This window comes from Panthera pardus, unplaced genomic scaffold (genome assembly GCF_024362965.1).
Source record: "Panthera pardus isolate Hobbes unplaced genomic scaffold, ASM2436296v1 HiC_scaffold_21, whole genome shotgun sequence".
NCBI classification, from domain to species: Eukaryota; Metazoa; Chordata; class Mammalia; order Carnivora; family Felidae; genus Panthera; species Panthera pardus.
In genome coordinates, this window is record NW_026526777.1 from 32,696,934 (window position 1) to 32,715,058 (window position 18,125).

Consider the following 18,125-nt stretch of genomic DNA (forward strand, 5'->3'; position numbering starts at 1 on the left):
CCTCAAAAATGGAATACTTAGGTATAAATCTAACAAAATATGTACCAAATCTATATGAGGAAAATGACAAATCTCTGGTACAGGATATCAAAAAAGAAATAAATAAGTGGAGAAATGTCCCATGTTCATGGATACGAAGATTAAATATTTTCAAGATTATTAGTTCACCCCAACTTGATGCAATCCCAACCAAAATTCCAGCATATAACCTCATAAATATGAACAAACTGATTCTAAAGTTTATGTGAATGGGCAAAGGACCCAGAATACAACACACAATACTGAAAGAGAAAAAAATTGGAGAACTGACGTTACCCAAGTTCAAGACTTCCAGACAGTAATCACATGTGGTATTGGCAAAATATACACAAATAAATAAATAGAACAGAACAGATAGCCTGCAAATAAACGTATGTAAATACAGTCGATTGATCACATACAAAGAGCAAAGCAATAGTCTTTTCAGTGCATGGAGGAACAAAAGATAGTCTTTTCAATACGTGGCAGGGGAACAACTGGACATTTACATACGGAAAAGTGAATTTAGATAAAAACCTTACACCCTTCACAAATATTAACTCAAAATGGACTGCAAACCTAAATCTAAAATGCAAAACTATAAAATGTCTGGAAGATAACATGGGAGAAAACCTAGATACCCTTAGGTAAGTTGATGACTTTCTAGATACAATACTAAAGACATGATCCATGAAAGAAATAACTGATAAACTGAATCTTATTAAAATTTAAAACTTCTGCTTTAGGAAAGGCATTATCAAGAGAATGAGAAGACAAAGTGGATAATTCCTCACGAAATCTGTCTTCAAGTACACAAAAAAACTAGGTTTTTTCAGTCTGTGCTGTAGTTAAATGTGGTCATATGACTAAATCTGACCAATGAAATATGAATAGAAGAGATAGCCACTACATTTGGTATTGGTCCATAAAAACCTAGATGCCATGCTCCATTTTCTTTCCTCCTGCAGTGGCTTGCTGCAGAAGAGCATGAGAAACTTGGACACCATTTTTGAAGATGGAAAAAAAGAGAGAAGAGCTTGTGACCCTGAATCACCATTTAGAGGACAACTGATCATGAGAACCCATTTTTGGAATTTACATCCGTGAAAAATAACTGATTTCATTAAGCCATAGAGATTTGGGACAGCCACGACTTCTTTATTCATATAGTCATTCTTGGAAGCTTGTCAAAAATTGAGGCCAACACACTTTTCCAGAACATTCAAGTGCCTCTCCTGTTTGGATCTGCAGATTCATTGGTCAATTATGTCCTTTTGTCTAATGAGGCAATATTTACAATGGCCTCTAACTTCGATATAATTTCCTCTTTATAGCCCTAAATGTAACATTTAAAAAATTTATAACTCCCCTAACCTGTTTCAAGAAGAATTTAAAATAGCTGACAAAAATACACATACTATACCAAGATCAAATATTTTTTTAAAAAATAAGAAAAAAAAAGGCATCTATAAGAAATAGGAAACTTAAATAATCCCAGGTAAGGTAAGTACATAAATATATTCCAGAAAAAAACTGTATGCTTATAGAACTCACATTAGCTGATAAGATTTCTAGCAGACTGTATGATCGGCAAATATGATGCATTCCACAATTTATTTCATGCTTTTTATCATTTATCAAGATTTTTTTTTGCATGCTTTTTACTAAGGGAAAAATCATGCAAGCTAGAAGTTGTTCAGGAAAAATATTACTTCTCCTGACATTGACACTGGGGAGATTTTTCTCCTATGTGTTCTCATAGAGGGGACAGTGATTAAGGAAATGTCTTCTATAGCAAACTTACAACAAACAGTGCCATGAATCAAAGATCATTAAACTTCTCAACTGAAACTCTAAAAAGGAACAGTAAGTGAAAATAATAAGTGAAAATTTTCCCTTGTTTTCTTATTCCTTATTTACTTTTTTCAGAAATCTTCAATAACAACCTAAATGTTTTCCTCAGGTATCAATTACTCTATTGAAAAAGGAGTAAGATGGAAAAGTTAGATTGTAATTAGTTTTCTCAGTGGTGTCTATACAGTAGTAGGTCAGCCGCTACTCATTACCAAATGTGGGGACTGCCTCCAAACTTCTGAAAATGTTCAGAACACGGAAGCAGACACAAACACAAGTGATCATTGGGAAACACACACGCAAACCTCCTCTGGGTTTCAGCGTAAGAATGTTCCGCATAAGAGAAAGATAAAATCGTTTACGTTTGACATACATGAACAATGTTAGCTATAAAGTAGGGGAGGAATATTCCTTGAGACTAGATCATTGTTCTCAGTGTAAATATAAATAAGTGCATTAACCTTTTACAGGCAAATATGAATAACACAAAAAGTTAGCATCATTATAAAATTTAGTAACATAAAAATTTCAACATTTTCTGCTTATAAAGTAAAGGATTTGAGTCAGGCTCCGATTCTCAGTATAATGCATAAAAAATATTTCCCCTTTATACACTTCTTTTATCCTTATTTTTAACATTTTCCTCATGATTTGAAGAATTATGATTTATGAAATACGCTGTTTTTCATGCCCACAAGGGGGACCCTTTGCACCATAGCAGCAGAGTTTCTACAGCACGGATCTTACTGCTATTACACCATTTGGTTAAATGCATGATCTGCCATAAAGTGCTAAAAAGTCAAGGCATCTCCCCTCCCCTTGCCCTCACCTGTGAGTCCAGGGGGACACATACAAACATAACCTGAGGCTTCAGGGTAGCTGAATGAAGAAGGCAGCTGAGCAATGTGTCCGTATTGTTTCTCTGAGGACAGCTCCACACACGACCCACCAGAGTGGCAGGGGTTACTGTTGCATTCATTGATGTGAGTCTCACACTGGGCACCTGTGTATCCTGCAGGATAAAAGTTCAGAGAAGCTGCTAAGTCAAAGATCCTCAACCGTAGAGTTTAATGCCTGAAAGGAGGCCGATCACTGTGCTGCCACCAATTCACAAGACGATGTGCTGCCCTCAAGGAGCTAGCAAGAAGAAAATGGTAAAGGAAGCCTTCTTTTTTTTTTTTTTTAATTTTGCAAGTCCAATTTTTAAAATTTTATTTATGTATTTTTTAACATAATTTATTGTCAAGTTTGCTAACATACAGTATATACAGCGTACTCTTGGCTTCAGGAGTAGATTCCCATGGTTCATCACTTACACCAACACCCCATGCTCATCCCACCAAGTGTCCTCCTTAATGCCCATCACTCATGTTTCCTGCTCCCAGCCCCCCACCCCTATCAACCCTCAATTTGTTCTCTGTGTTTAAGAGTCTCTTATGGTTTGTCTCCCTCTCTGTTTGAACTATTTTTTTTCCTTCTTTTCCCCTACGATCTTGTTAAGTTTCTCAAATTCCATATATGAATGAAAACATGGTATCTGTCTTTCTCTTATTTCACTTAGCATAATACCCACCAGTTCCATCCACGTTATTGCAAATGGCAACATTTCATTCTTTTTCATCACCAAGTAGTATTCCATTGTGTGTGTGTGTGTGTGTGTGTGTGTGTATACCACATCTTCTTTATTCATCAGTTGATGGACATTTGGGCTCTTTCCATAATTTAGCTATTGTTGATAGCACTGTTATAAACATTGGGGGTGCATGTGCCTCTATGAATCAGCGCTCCTATATCCCTTGGATAAATTCCTAGTAGTGTTATTGCTGGGCCACAGGGTAGTTCTATTTTCATTTTTTGAGGAACCTCCACACTGTTTTCCAGAGTGGCTGCACAAGTCTGCATTCCCACCAACAGTGCAAGAGGGTTCCCATTTATCCACATCCTTGCCAACATCTGTTGTTTCCTGAGTTGTTAATTTTAGCCCCTCTGACTGGTGTGAGGTGGTATCTCAATGCAGTTTTGATTTGTATTTCTCTGATAATGAACAACGTTGAACATCTTGTCATGTGTCTGTTAGCCATCTGGATGTCTTCTTGGGAAAAGTGGTTATTCATACCTTCTGACCGTTTCTCCACTGGATTATTTGTTTTTAGGGTGTTGAGTTTGTTAAGTTCTTTATAGAGTTTGGATACTAACCCTTTACCCGATATGTCATTTGCAAATATCTTTTCTCATTCCGTGGTTGCCTTTTAGTTTTGTTGATTGTTTCCTTTGCTCTGTAGAAGTTTTTTATCTTGATGAGGTTCCAATAGTTCATTTTTGCTTTTATTTCCCTTGTCTTTGGAGATGTGTACAGTAAGAAGTTTCTGTGGCTGAGGTCAAAGAGGTTGGTTAAGGCCTCTTTGAAAATAGCAGTAGCAAAGGAATCGCTTGTATAATAGTGATGAATATTTTTAAAAGACTTGATTAATAAGGCTTGAAATAAAAATAGGACTTCAGGATAACCCTGATTCCCCAATTATCTTAAAGACTCCAATTCCTCAAATAATGAATTTTTAGCAAGAAAAAAATATGTAAGAAAATAGCCAAAAAGTCAGCAGTATGCACATAGCCAACCCTAAATTCTTTTCTTAAAACTCAAAGTACAGGTAAATGATTACTTCTGCACACTAAGACAGAATAAAAAATTATTTTCTATTTGAATGGATTTAGCTGACTCATTTTATTACAGACAAGAATAAAAACAATAGAACATTAATTATTTAGTACTTTATAAAAATATTATATATAATATATATATATATTAAGTATTATATATAAAAGACAGTTCATGCCAGAACTCTTTCTTTGGTTTTACATACATGTGCACCTGTTTAAAAAAACTACATATATTCACATACATAAATATACATATACATATACATATACATATACATATACATATAATTTGTGTGTGTGTGTTGACATAAGTGCAATTCCACTATATACCTGCTTCTGGAGCTTACTTTTTTCACTCCTTTGAACAATCTATCCATGTTAGTAATATATATCTAACATAATTTTTAACTATTGCCAAGTATTCTGTAACATCAAAGTACCATAATTTAAACATGCACTTAGTGGACTGATACATGTTTTGCTAGTACAAACAATGTCGCAGTGGATACTATCACTATATATTCATGCTTGAGCAAATATCTGAGTATAACACTGGGGTCTATGCCTAGAGGTGGAATTTCTGGGTTATAGGTCATATACATTTATTTTAATAGATACTGATAAAAACCTGGAGTAGTTTTACCATCTATGTACTTACTAGCACTGGATGACTATGCATATAGCTCCAAGTCCTTGCCAACATTTGCTATTACCAAATAAAATTTTTTAACAGTTGGTTAGATAAAAAAATAATACTTCATTGCTATTTGGGTTTACATTTTCCCCAGTTACTACTGAATTTAACTTTTCTGCAAATTTAAAAAAAATCATTTCATGACTTTTTCTTGTTTTTCCCATTAGACTGTCTTTCCTATTGATTTATAAGATTATTTATATAGCACTATACATATATAAGCTGATATACGAAGTTCTTAAAGGAACATAATTTGATCTATAATACAAGTGACTTCACAGTCAACTAAAGATCTTTGTAATGCCACTTAACTCCTCTGAGAAATATGTTTTTAAATTTACAATCCAAAATTAAAAAACTTATAAGTCTGATCATGGTATTTCTTTATTTTAAAATCATCCACTGGCTTCTGCTTTCACACAAAATAAAATTCAAAATCCCTAACCTAAAATGCCTTTTATTATCTGGCCTCCATCCCATCTCTAAATTCCTTCCCTAGAATGTCTTCTCCCCCAGGGCCTTTATGACACAGTTCCCTCTACTAGAATATCCTCCTCCAAGACCATGGTTGGCTAATGCTTAGTTTTGAGACTTAATCTTGTATGACTTTTCTCAGAATGACTTTTCCTCATGAACAGACCTAAGTATGATCCCTTCGTTTTCTCATATCACCCAGTTATTTCTTTCATTGCTCGTATAATAATTTTTATTATTTTTTGTTATTTTTATGTATAGTTGCTTCCCTCAATAGACTTTAAGCTCCACAAAAGCAGGGACTGCTTTTTATTTATTGACCCTTCCAAAACTGAGCAATGCATAAATAGTTGCCTTGCAATCAACGACTGAATGAGAGTCAAATAGCAATAACTATTTAAATTATAATTCTAGTTTTGCATGTAAATTAGAGAATTGACTATTAATAAGTAAATAATGAAAACATGATATAATTGCTCATTTTGTAATTTTAATAAAAAACCTGAATGGGTTCATATGTCAAATCATAACCACAACATAAATTCTGTTGCTCAACAGTATAATACATATGTCACATATGACCCTTGGGGTCTGTCTCAGTCATCTGAAGAAGACACTTAGATGAAAAAGGAAACTAAAAGCACATGTCAGATCACAATCCTTTGTGGTGACCTCCCCCCAAGAACCCTATGTCTCTTAAACCTGAATATCTACTTTTTTACAAGTTTTTGTAAACTGGTATTTGTTGTGCTACAGTGAACTTATTGAAGAACGTTCCAACTATTTTCAATTTTCTTCTCGGAGTAAGTCTCAAGACTCATGTGCAGGCCAGGTTAGGAAGTAATTTAAAGCCTTCATAAATCCTTTTTTGCTTTCTGACTCATATATTATCCTATTCCTACAGTGAACATTAGGAAGGTTCTGATTTACGGTCTTCCCAGCCCTGTCCCCACCACTGGGGCCCTGTGGGAATTCTGTCTGCTGCTCCCTTTAACTATGTATATAAATAGATTCCTTCAGCCAAGGCTATATTCAATAGTTTTCACAAGTTTCTCCATAAACTTTGTATGAAGAAACAATATGATATTGAGTCAAGTCCCCAGGGTTCTTATGTTTTTCTTTTTTTAAACAAATCCGATCTTACCTGGGTAACATGAAAACTTTTAAGATAAGCATTTAAAATGAATGACACTTCTTGTAATTAATTACTTTTGACATGAGGACCCCAGGCAATTACAGTGGTGGGTTCTTGCCATTGCCTTCAGTTGTGGTGGTCTTGTCTCTTAGATACAGGGTGGCTTGTAGCATCAAACCTTCTCTTTATATGTAACAGTAAGAATAGGGTATAAGGAAATTCTGAATTTTCTATCTGGGCAAAATCACCATTGTTCCACTCACCCAAGAAAGAAACTCAGAAGCAGACCCGCCCTAAGTCTGTGCCCCTTTCTTAATTTCCACATCATGTCTCTCTTGACATGAAGTTGTAGTTCTGGCAAATAGCCTTATCTCTTGTTTAAAATAGTGCACAACATTTTTTAAGCTAGACTCTCTGCCTTTCATTTTATTTCTCTCAATCATCTTCCACTAAAGTTCCAAAGAGTTCTTTTTAAATCAACAGGTCAGGTTATGGTATCTCTCTGCCCCACAGTGTGCAGGGCAGACAAACAGTATGTGATCTGGCTTGAGCCCTGTCTTGCCCCCCAGCCCCAGCTCTCTACCACCAGCCAGCCCTATGTAGTCCAGCATTTTGGAACAATCATTTAAAGTTCTACAATTGGATATGCTCCTTTCCATGTGTGCCTGCAGCCCTTTCTTCCTTCTGTCCTCCTTTTCCTTCTTCTCTTCTTTCCCTAGACAAATAATGGGCTGCTATGTGCTAGCCATGGGGGTCTAGAACACTCAGTCTCCTAATTTTGGTACCTAGTTAACACTTACTGAGTGCTTACTATGGTCTAGGCTGAGCTAGGAACTTTATATATATTACTGGATTTATCTCTAAAGCAACTCTGTGAAGTGGATGTTATTATCATCTTTGCTTTGCAGATGGGGAAACTGAAGCTCAGAGAAGTAAAGTTTCTTGTCCAATATCACACAGCCAGTGAGTACATTTCTGGAATATGCTTAGTGATCTTTCAAATTTTCTAAAATGCTGCCTATTGGGTCAGGCCATCTCTGTACCTCTCCCTTTATTCCCTGTTATAGAATTTATTATAGCTTTTTATTGTACCAAAAATCATACTATACACATTTTTTCACACTGTCTCCCAACTAGAATTTAAATTCCTCGGAAGAAGGGACCATGTCTTTTTGATTCCAGACCCCTGATATATATAAATTATACTGAACTCCATGTAAATGATTGAATCCATGAATGAGTGGAACACATATTGATTTGTCTTTTTTAAGGTAGGTCTTCTTAACTGCCTGACTTCATTACAAACCCTCTAGAGAACAGAAAATATTCTCAAATGTAATTCCTACCTCCTGTTGTAGAACCTGGTACGTAATAATAGTTGCTTTTTTTTTTCTGAGTACCTAATATATTCCAGGCTCTACTTTCATAATTTTATTCTTCTTAATACTACAAGTCATTTTTCATCCCTCATTTACAGATGAGGAGCTGAAGAATGAAGAGGTGACCAACTAGGTCACTCAGTTAAGAAGTGATGGATCTGTTCTATTCCCAAACTGTCCACTCTACCTCTGCTTCCAGATAGAGATCCTTTACAGGGCGTTGTGTGAATGTTGAGTGCTGATTGATGACAAGAATGTGAAAAGCACATTTTGGAATATTTTCAGTATGTAAATCAAGCCAAGGACCAAAGGATAACAAAACATGCCCCGTTCATTACCTGGAAGTGGGCAGACAACCTACAAAGATTTCCGAGCCACAGAATTCCAAACTTCCTTTTACACTTTCACGTTTACTTGTTTGTTTTACCTACGAAATACATTTAGCCAAAGCATATTAAATGTCCCTTAGGTAGTGAGATGCCTTTCGATAGGAAGCTACTAACAACTTGACCCCAGTCTCCATGCTTCCTCCCCAACCACAGGATTACTTTTTCCTTAGACAGTAAAATGAAAGGCAGAAGGGGATAGATGATTAGTAAGCTTGTAACAACAAGATTTTACATAATCATATGTTTATCATTATTTTCCAGTGGATCAAGAAGACATGAAATGCTCTCTTATTTCTATCAGTGAAATCCCAGTGAGAATTAGGTTAAAAATATGTTAAGCAGTTTTTTTTGATAAAACTAACAGCAATATTTACAGGTGACTTGCTGGCTCAAGTGTTATATAATGTTTTCTACTGATTCTGGTATTACCTCTACATTCTAGCCTAATTACCCTTTATGTGTAATTTTCAGTTATGGCTTATGTATATTAAACTAATAATCTCAATTATATTATAAATGCTGAGGAGAATACACCTATTTCTGGAACAATCATTCTATACCCTCTATGGGACCATTGTAATTATGTTGACTATGAAATATAATACAGTCTCCTAGGGTTTTAATATTGTTTCATGGGTTTCAATATATTCTAGGTATCAGTGAAAATATCTTGGAAGAAAAGGAAGCATCTTCAAGTGAATTTTTCTCCATGAAGACCATGCTAAAATTGATTCTTCTATTCATTTTTTTCCTCTCTGTTTCCTCTAGATGGTTCTAATGATTAGGCGCATGGTAACCTACTTTAGACAATGCATAGTGTAGCAGTAGGTATGTGTGAGCAATGAAGAATTCAGTTGAACAATGATAACTAGTGGGGTGCCTGGGTGGCTCACTCGGTTAAGTGTCCGACTTCAGCTCAGGTCATGATCTCGTGGTCCGTGGGTTTGAGCCCCACATTGGGCTCTGTGCTGACAGCTCAGAGCTTGGAGCCTGCTTCAGATTCTGGAGCCTGCTTCAGATTCTGTGTCTCCCTCTCTCTCTCTCTCTCTCTGCCCCTCCCCTGTTCACACTCTCTTTCTCTCTCTCAAAAATAAATAAACAATAAAAAATAACTTAATAAAAAACAGAATCTAGAAGAAAGAGTTGGTTTTAAACCTTTAACAGTAAGATTTTTTAGTTTACATTTGCCATAAGTGGTTTGTTTCTACTCTAAGCAAAAAAAAAAAAAAAAAAAAAAAAAAGTTGGTGGAAGATATTTTGTCACTTACCAGGCCAGCAGTGACAAGTGTAATTGTCATCACTGTCCTCACATGTAGCATTATTGTGACAGGGTTTTGACCAACATAGAGGCATCAGGGTCTCACAATGTGTCCCTGTGAATCCACTATCCATGCAGTTACAGCTATAGCTGGAGAGTAAAATGAAATTTTCACATCAACTCTTGGTCATATTGAGATCAAGTACCTTTATCCTGTCTCTTCCCCTGTCCATCAGTCTGAGACCCCGGGCATGGCTTTAACACTTGTCTCAAAAACTCTGGGGAATTATCTCTACAAACCTGAACACGTTATGTATTTCCATACTGGTACCTGATTATCTTTTGAAATTTATGATTATCTTTAAAAATTTCATGCAAAATTATTTGGAAACCATGATTATTTACTTCAGTTTCCTCATCCATAAATTGAAGACAATAGTACCTATGTCACAGGGTTATTGTGATAATTGAATGTGCATAGAAAGAATAGACATGGTATCTGAAACATCAGAAAACACTGAATAAATTATTACTAAGTAGTACTAAATAAAGTTGTTAATATTTGTGAAGGCAGTAGAGAATGATTTATACCACTGTGGTGCTCTTTTATATTTACAGCCCATTAATAAGGTCCCTTATGAAAAATGAAACAATAAATTATTTAAAAAAACAGGAAAAGCCCTCATTATATAAATTGTGACTTATGTTCTCTTATTTTTAGATTACAGGAATATTTTAGTCTTGCTATTTCTATCCATTCATTGGTTGAGTGAGATTATCTGAGAGACTCAAAACACAAATCTGATGGGGATACTTGTCGACTTTATCAAGAGGAGCTTTTAATTTATATGGGATCTCCTCAAGGATTTAGTATTATAAAAACACGGGGTTGCACACTCGGCTTTGATGAAATGAAGGTCTAGGGGAAAGAACACCTATGAACTCATAAAGACTTAGAGTTCTGTTCGCTATGGCTTGTGTGAATGTTTACCGCCAAACACAGATAAGAAGATTTCACTAAGGAAACTGAAATATTAGCAAATGTAATAAGTCACTATAATTTGTATATGTATTGCTAGTGAGAAATCCTCTTACTAATTAAAATACTTACTAAAAATCTACTATATATAAGACATTAGAGACAAGAGCCCTGTACTAGATGCTGGCTAGTGGGCCCCAATTCCTGGAAACTCTATTTGCATATCCCTTTGGTCTACAAGAAACTTGTTTGTTTTTTGTTTCTTTGGTGTATGGTTTCTGACCTTCCCATAAACCTCTTAGAAAATGTGTTCATTTTTGTTGTGGGAAACTAAAGTCAGGTTGTATTTGTTGACCTTGTACTCATCTTCCCAAAATTTAGGTACTAAGAGAGAGAAGGGTAAAACAGAAAAATTATCCACGGCACATTACACAAAGAATTGAAAGGTGGCAAGGTTCAGTAGCCTTGTTTTGTTTGCATCTCCATAGGAAGCAAAAGCTTTGTGTATTTTCTGTCCTGATGTTTTCTGGAGGCAGTAAAGTATGGATGGGGGGACCTCCTGCTCTTCCTCTGCAGTACATGTGTGGAAACTTCCATTCTGGTCAGTCTACATGTTGGTCAGTAATCTGCCTTGAGGAATATAGATTCTTGTCACTGGAGAATGATTTGGGTAAAACTGAAAGTCACAGTCAAGACGTGAAATGTGATTAAAAGTTATACTTTAGAGTTTACAAAAGAAACACACAACTACATTGTTCTATTTAAAATCACATTATTTTGCTGGATATATTTGAAGTACATGTGCCTTTTACTCCTCCCCTTTCGAGTCTGATTCTCTTTGAAACTTAGATTTGGGATAAATTGGATCTTACTTATTAAATAAAGAAGAATTGGATTCCAGTCTTTCTTCTACAAAAAATTAACTGTGTGAACTTGTGGAGTCACCTAACTTCCCTGAACTTTGGGCATCTAATGTAATGTGAGAATATGAATGCTCAGCTTGCCTTCCACTGAGCTGCTGAAGGATCCAACAAAACATTAAGTACTAATGTTCAAATTGCCATGCATTTGGTAATTCGCTATTCGTGGTTTAAATAGGTATCAGAAAGTTCTTTTTAAACTATTTTCTATAGGGGCACCTGAGTGACTCAGTCGGTTAAGATTCTGACTTTGGCTCAGGTCATGATCTCACGGTTTCTAAGTTCAAGCCCCGCATCAGACTCTGTGCTGACAGCTCAGAGCCTAGAGCCTGCTTCAGATTCTGTGTCTCCCTCTCTTTCTGCGCCTCCCCACTAGCTGTCTCTGTCTCTGTCTCTCTCTCCCTCTCCTTCAAAAATAAACATTTAAAAAAAATAAAATATTTTATATATAATCAATTACCATCACCTACATTTATTATATATATTGTATTAAGGTTTATTTATTTATTATTTTAAATAATAAAAAGCCAATGATAGAATCGGCTGAAAAGCCAATGATAGAATCGACTTCGGAGCAGATTCACATAGCTACTTCTCGCCATTCTACTCTCTCAAAAGTATTCACCCAAGTCTCCAAATACCTGGACATTCAAGATACAATCAATTTAATATCACTGCCTTTTCCAACACTGTTTATATACAATTTCTAAAGGAGTTATTTTTCATCACTTGATTTATATGCTTGTAATTATGTAAATACCACCTTATATTCACATATAGAATAATCTATAGCTTTGCTTTTGCACTTTCCCTATCTATAACAAGTTTAGTGGAATTGAAAAGTTGGCATTTTTTTTGTAATATAAACAGTCCTAGATGATGACCAGAGTGACTTGGAAAATTCTCACTCTTGGGACAAATGACCTCTAAAGGATGAATTTTTTAGTAAAATCTGAATGTTACAACTTTTTGTCATTTAAAGTGCAAAGCAGGGATTCCTGGATGGCTCAGTTGGTTCTGACTTCGGCCCAGGCCACCATCTCACAGTTCATGGGTTTGAGCCCCCTATCGGGCCCTGTGCTGACAGCTCGGAGCCTGGAGCCTGGAGCCTGCTTCAGATTCTGTGTCTCCCTCTCTCTCTGCCCCTCCCCTGCTCACGTTCTGTCTCTTTCTCTCTCTCAAAAATAAACATTAAAAAATAAAAATAAAAAAATAAAGTGGAAAGCAGTGTGAACATCTTCAGCTGAGGACACGAGCTCTCTAAAATCCCCAGAGAGGTACAGTAGTGGTTGGTTGGTCAGTGAGTTCTCTCTAAACCAATCGCCCAAACACAGGAGAAAACGTACCTATTGTGTCCATCTAGGCACAGCCCTCCATGGAGACACGGCTGACTGGCACATTCATCAGTACTGAGTTCGCAGTGATCACCAAGGAATCCAGTGGGACAGTCACAGAAATAAGCCCCCAGAGCATCATGACAGGTTGCACCATTTAGGCAGGGCTGGGACCAACATTCATCAACTTCCATTTCACAGTTCACACCTTTTAAGAAAGTCAGCACAGAAAAAAGGAAAAGTTTTAGCACAGCGTTAATATTTTAGCTCTTTGCCAGTGCTTTATTTACCAAGGCTTTTTGTCAAATGTTATATTACCCAAAATAATTTTCCTCTTTAATCGTAATTGATATTAACTTTCTGGCATGCTTGTGGGAAGTTGCACAATGCAGAGCAGCTGTTACTTACAAAGAACTATTGGATACAACAGCTTGTGGCTTTTTAATCTGTTGAAACAAGTCATTTTTAGAATAAAGTTATTGTTAACTGTACTTTTGTTGGAAGCTTTATAGGGACTGGTCAATTTTCTTCATTATTTTTAAGCAGTTAGTTAGGCATCGTAAGGGGAGTGGGTGCAAGCTCAGACTCCAAAGCCAAATGACCCAGTTTGGAATCCTGGCACAGCCACTTACTGGCTGTGTGATCTTTGGCAATTCCTTAATCTTTCCGTATCTCAGTCTCTGCACCTGAAAAATGGGACCACTATTTGTAATTACCTCATAGGATTATTATTACAATTACAATGTGTTCTGAAATGCTTATGATAGTAGGTGGTACTAAATGTTGCTAGAGGGAAAAAAAACAATACTTGGTCCTTCTATATTTATTGTACAAATATGATGTGCAATTATTTCCTTAAGTGCTCCTTCTGCATAAACATATTTTAAATTTAAAATTTCCATAGTGTTGTAAAATACTACTTTTAAATAGGAAATCAGTTTGTGACATAATATAATTAGTATAAGCTACTTCATTCTGGGGCACCTGGTTGGCTCAGTCAGTTAAGCGTCCGACCTCAGCTCAGGTACTGATCTCACAGTTGGTGAGTTCGAGTCCCGCATCGGGCTTTGTGCTGATAGCTCAGAGCCCAGAGCCTGCTTCAGATTCTGTGTCTCCCTCTCTCTCTGCCCTTCCCCTGCTCGCACACTGTCTCTATCTCAAAAATAATAAACAAACATTAAAAAAAATTTTTTAAAGAAGCTACTTAATTTTAAGGTAATTTACATGAAAAATCTCTATTTATTCTCCCCAAAATTGTAAATTAATATTTACTATGCAAAATATGTTTAAGACTTACAAAAGTAGTCACATGGAGATAACAAACCACCTTACTGGCTCTATCAAAATAATATTTGATATACCATAATCAAATTTGCATACATGTTTTAAAAGACACAAAAGGGCAAATATCCATATTTACCTATCTTTATTTCTATTCCTACAACCCAGGATAATAGATTATGTATTAAAATGATATTGAGGGATTTTCAAATGACTCAGAAGTTGCTAGTAGTCTGAGAATGTTCCCTCTTTCCTGACAGAAAAAGCAGTAGCATATCCTAACACTGCTGACCGTTTACAACAGTGACTAGGTTCTATAAATACCTAAGCTGAAAGGGATCCCAGCATATTAAATTTGATTGTTTTTTGAGAAGAAAAAAACTTAAAAATTAAATTTTATATTGATAAAAATATAAAGCTGTGGAACAGTATTTGTTGCTAGGTAAACCGCTTGCCATTTGAGGCCAGGCTATTTCTTACCCAATCTGGGATTGAGATCAATCGTAACTATTTTACTTGGCATAACTAAGGTCAAGGGAACGAACACTGAACTGGCCAGTGGAACACGTGTATTTTCATTCTCATTCTCTCTCTGAAATGGCTTTTCAGCAATGTTTTAGTATCTTCATTTCTGCCATGTAAAATAATACAATAACAACTATCTCTGTTTTCCAAAAACGTTAAGACAAAAATAATAAATTTGTTAAAATATTTTTTCTTACAATTATTTTTTAGACATATATAGCAACTAAAATGATAATGGGTTAGTCCTCAGTAACTACAAGGCACAAAATTACCTCCCCTGAAATGACAACGATCAATCATAACCTTTTTAAAAAAATTTTTTTTTTAATTTATTTTTGAAAGAGAGACAGTGTGAGCAGGGGAGGAGCAGAGAGAGAGGGAGACAAAGAATCTGAAACAGGCTCCAGGCTCCAAGCTGTCCACACAGAATCAATCATAACTTTAAGCAAAGTGAACTATGCCCACCCAGGAATGTTTGGTCGATGTGGATTTCCATAGTGCTCTGTGAGCAGAGGGCAACTGCTACTTACTCGATACCTGCCATATGCGGTGTCAAGGCAAGGTGATTTTACATACATTCTTGTGCTTCATTCTAACTCCTTTAAGGTACATTGACTTGTCTGTGTCCCATAGCTCTTCAATGACTGTGTTTCTTTGATTCCTATCGCCACCTATTCCCGTTCTTTTGCCAATCCACTTTTCCATAGTGCCTTTGCCTACATGACATTAGACTAATACCTTTGGTATCTTAGTCATCTATATTTGCTGCAAAGGATTAACATACAAAGCCAAACCAGTGGTTTAAAACTTGCTAAAACTTTTCCAAATTTTATTTCATAACTCAAATCAAATTCATATATTCATCTGCAATACACCCGGATTACTTCCTCGTGCTTAAGAAATACATTATAAGCCATTATTTTAAATTCTGAAGCTCCTCTTATAAATTGTAGCCCAAATAAAGAAATCGTGATGTACATACAAGAATGTGTTTCAATAGTTTAGATATAATTTCAAATTCAACTAGTTACTTTAGGGTGATTTGTTTGTATTACCTTAATATTACTTAACAACATGATTTTTATTGCAGTTTATCACTGCTCCTGATATAGACAAACATGATTTGGTCTACGTCTGCATGTTGCCAAAGTAGCCGGATGAAATGTGGTAAATACAGCCAGTCGTCCAGATGTTTTTGTATTTCCAGATGCTGGCTTCATAGATAAAACATCTGGATAACTATGATTTTGATTTTTCACTTGGATGCTTACTGTCACATGCTTATAGTCTTTCAATATACAATTAATCAACATTCAAAACATACCTGTACTTGTAGTCCATTCCACCTGAAAACATTCATTTTATGCCTAGTGTTTTTAAGTAGTGCACCATGTTATTATAACTATATGTAGCAACAGCAATTGAATACAGTTACAGTGAGTAGCACTTCTATGGCTGATTGTCTAAGAAATAGAAAATTCATAATTATAAAATTCTTTCACAAAAATTCATCCAGGAACCAAACCAACGGTTGCAGTTCATTAATAGTTAGTAATATGAAACATAAGAAAATAGAAAGGGTACGAAAAAAAAAAAAAAAACAGGGTAAGGAGAACTCGCACCCAAAGAAGAAAAAGTATAAGACAGGAAAAAAAAATCCCCTGATGTCATTAGCTTTGGTGACTCACCAAAACTAATACTGTGCTAAAATCCAGAGGCTTCCCTACATAAATACAGGTGACCTAAGGTGTCATTAATTCCTGACAGTCAGGGACAGTTTCACTCTGAACTACTCAATCTGCACAAATTGTCAAAAGTTCAGAAAAACCAAGTATTTAACTAATATTGGCAACAACAGCAGTATCTGTTTTCAAATAAGATCACATTCTGAGGTACTTCAACATAGGGTGTAGAACTTCAACAGAGGAATTTGTGTGTTGGGAGAGGTCACAATTCAAACCTAACAGACTCCTTCTTGGTTTGCTTTTCTGTCACCATCTCGAAGTTCTTAATGACTTTTGAACTAGAGGCCCCACATTTTTATTTTACAGCAGAACCCACGAACTATGTAGCCTTTCTGCATATAAGCCCTTAATTCCCATTTAAACTTTTTATAACTGATATACGTAGAATGAGTTCTTTTTTTCCTGACCAAAACCCAATTGATACACATACCCGAGAGAGGAAAGATTTGAGTAGAATATTCAAACAAGCAGACTGTTCAGTTTTGGGTCCAGCCCTCAGGCACATAGTTAAAGATATAGCAAAAATGGGGGCGCCTGGGTGGCTCAGTCGGTTGAGCGTCCAACTTCGGCTCAGTTCATGACCTCACTGTCAGTGAGCGCGAACCCCACATCAGGCTCTGTGCTGACAGCTCAGAGCCTGGAGCCTGCTTCGGGTTCTATGTCTCCCTCTCTCTCTGCCCCTCCCCCACACTCTCTCTCTCTCTCTCAAAAATAAAATAAAAACATTAAAAAAAAAAGATGTAGCAAAAATGAAGCTGGTGCAGAAGTTCCACACTCTTCAGTCTTGCCGTAGGCGAGCTGGGAATTTGATATCACCCCAGATAGGTGTTGGGATCCCAGGAGAGAAGCTGGCTCCACTTCCCTTATAGAACTTTGGAAAGACATCAGGACACACATAATTCCCAAGCCACTGTTGTACAGGATGGTAGAACAGAGAAAACTACACAGGACCTGGGTAGATGGAAATTAAATGGCTTTAAAGAGAATACTTATTGAAGCAAACAAGGCAGCCAAATGCGCTCTCCAATTAGTCCAACACACACTCTTTGTATCATGTTGAGTTAGGGAATTATAAAAATTGTACCTGCTATTATTACTTCCCTTCTTCCTCTTTTCCTTTGCCATTCATCATGGAAGAGTAGAAAGAACATGGATTTTGTAGACAGACCACTTAGGACTAAGCTCTGCTCTGCCACGGCTAGTACCAAGGTTGGATTATAGTAAATGCTCAATGAATGGTAGGTATTACCTATAATCTATTTGTTCTTTCCTATTACTTCTTCAATTCCTCTGGGTAGACAGAATTGTAAACGTTTTGAAGTCTTTGGAAACAAACATATCCCTGGAAGGGAATTTGGAATAGCTTCAGACTCAGTTAAAACAAATACAGATGGCATACTGAGAGTATAGGAGCTAGAGATGCACAAATTTGGAGCAGTCACTATACTAAATACGATTTTAAAAGGGGTGGGGGGTACAATG

General features: G+C 36.2%; 1 protein-coding gene across 3 annotated transcripts in view; it reads right to left on the reverse strand.

Annotated features, from left to right (window-relative positions):
• CRB1 (crumbs cell polarity complex component 1) overlaps positions 1 to 18,125 on the reverse strand; it is a 208,812-nt gene that overhangs the window by 110,363 nt on the left and 80,324 nt on the right. For all 3 annotated transcript variants that reach the window (XM_019430494.2, XM_019430500.2, XM_019430507.2), the window contains exons 3-5: positions 13,105 to 13,300; positions 9,870 to 10,009; positions 2,702 to 2,884 (exon numbers count right to left, since the gene is read on the reverse strand). In XM_019430494.2, the coding sequence (XP_019286039.2) occupies positions 2,702 to 2,884; positions 9,870 to 10,009; positions 13,105 to 13,300 (519 nt within the window). The remainder of the gene's footprint in view (positions 1 to 2,701; positions 2,885 to 9,869; positions 10,010 to 13,104; positions 13,301 to 18,125) is intronic.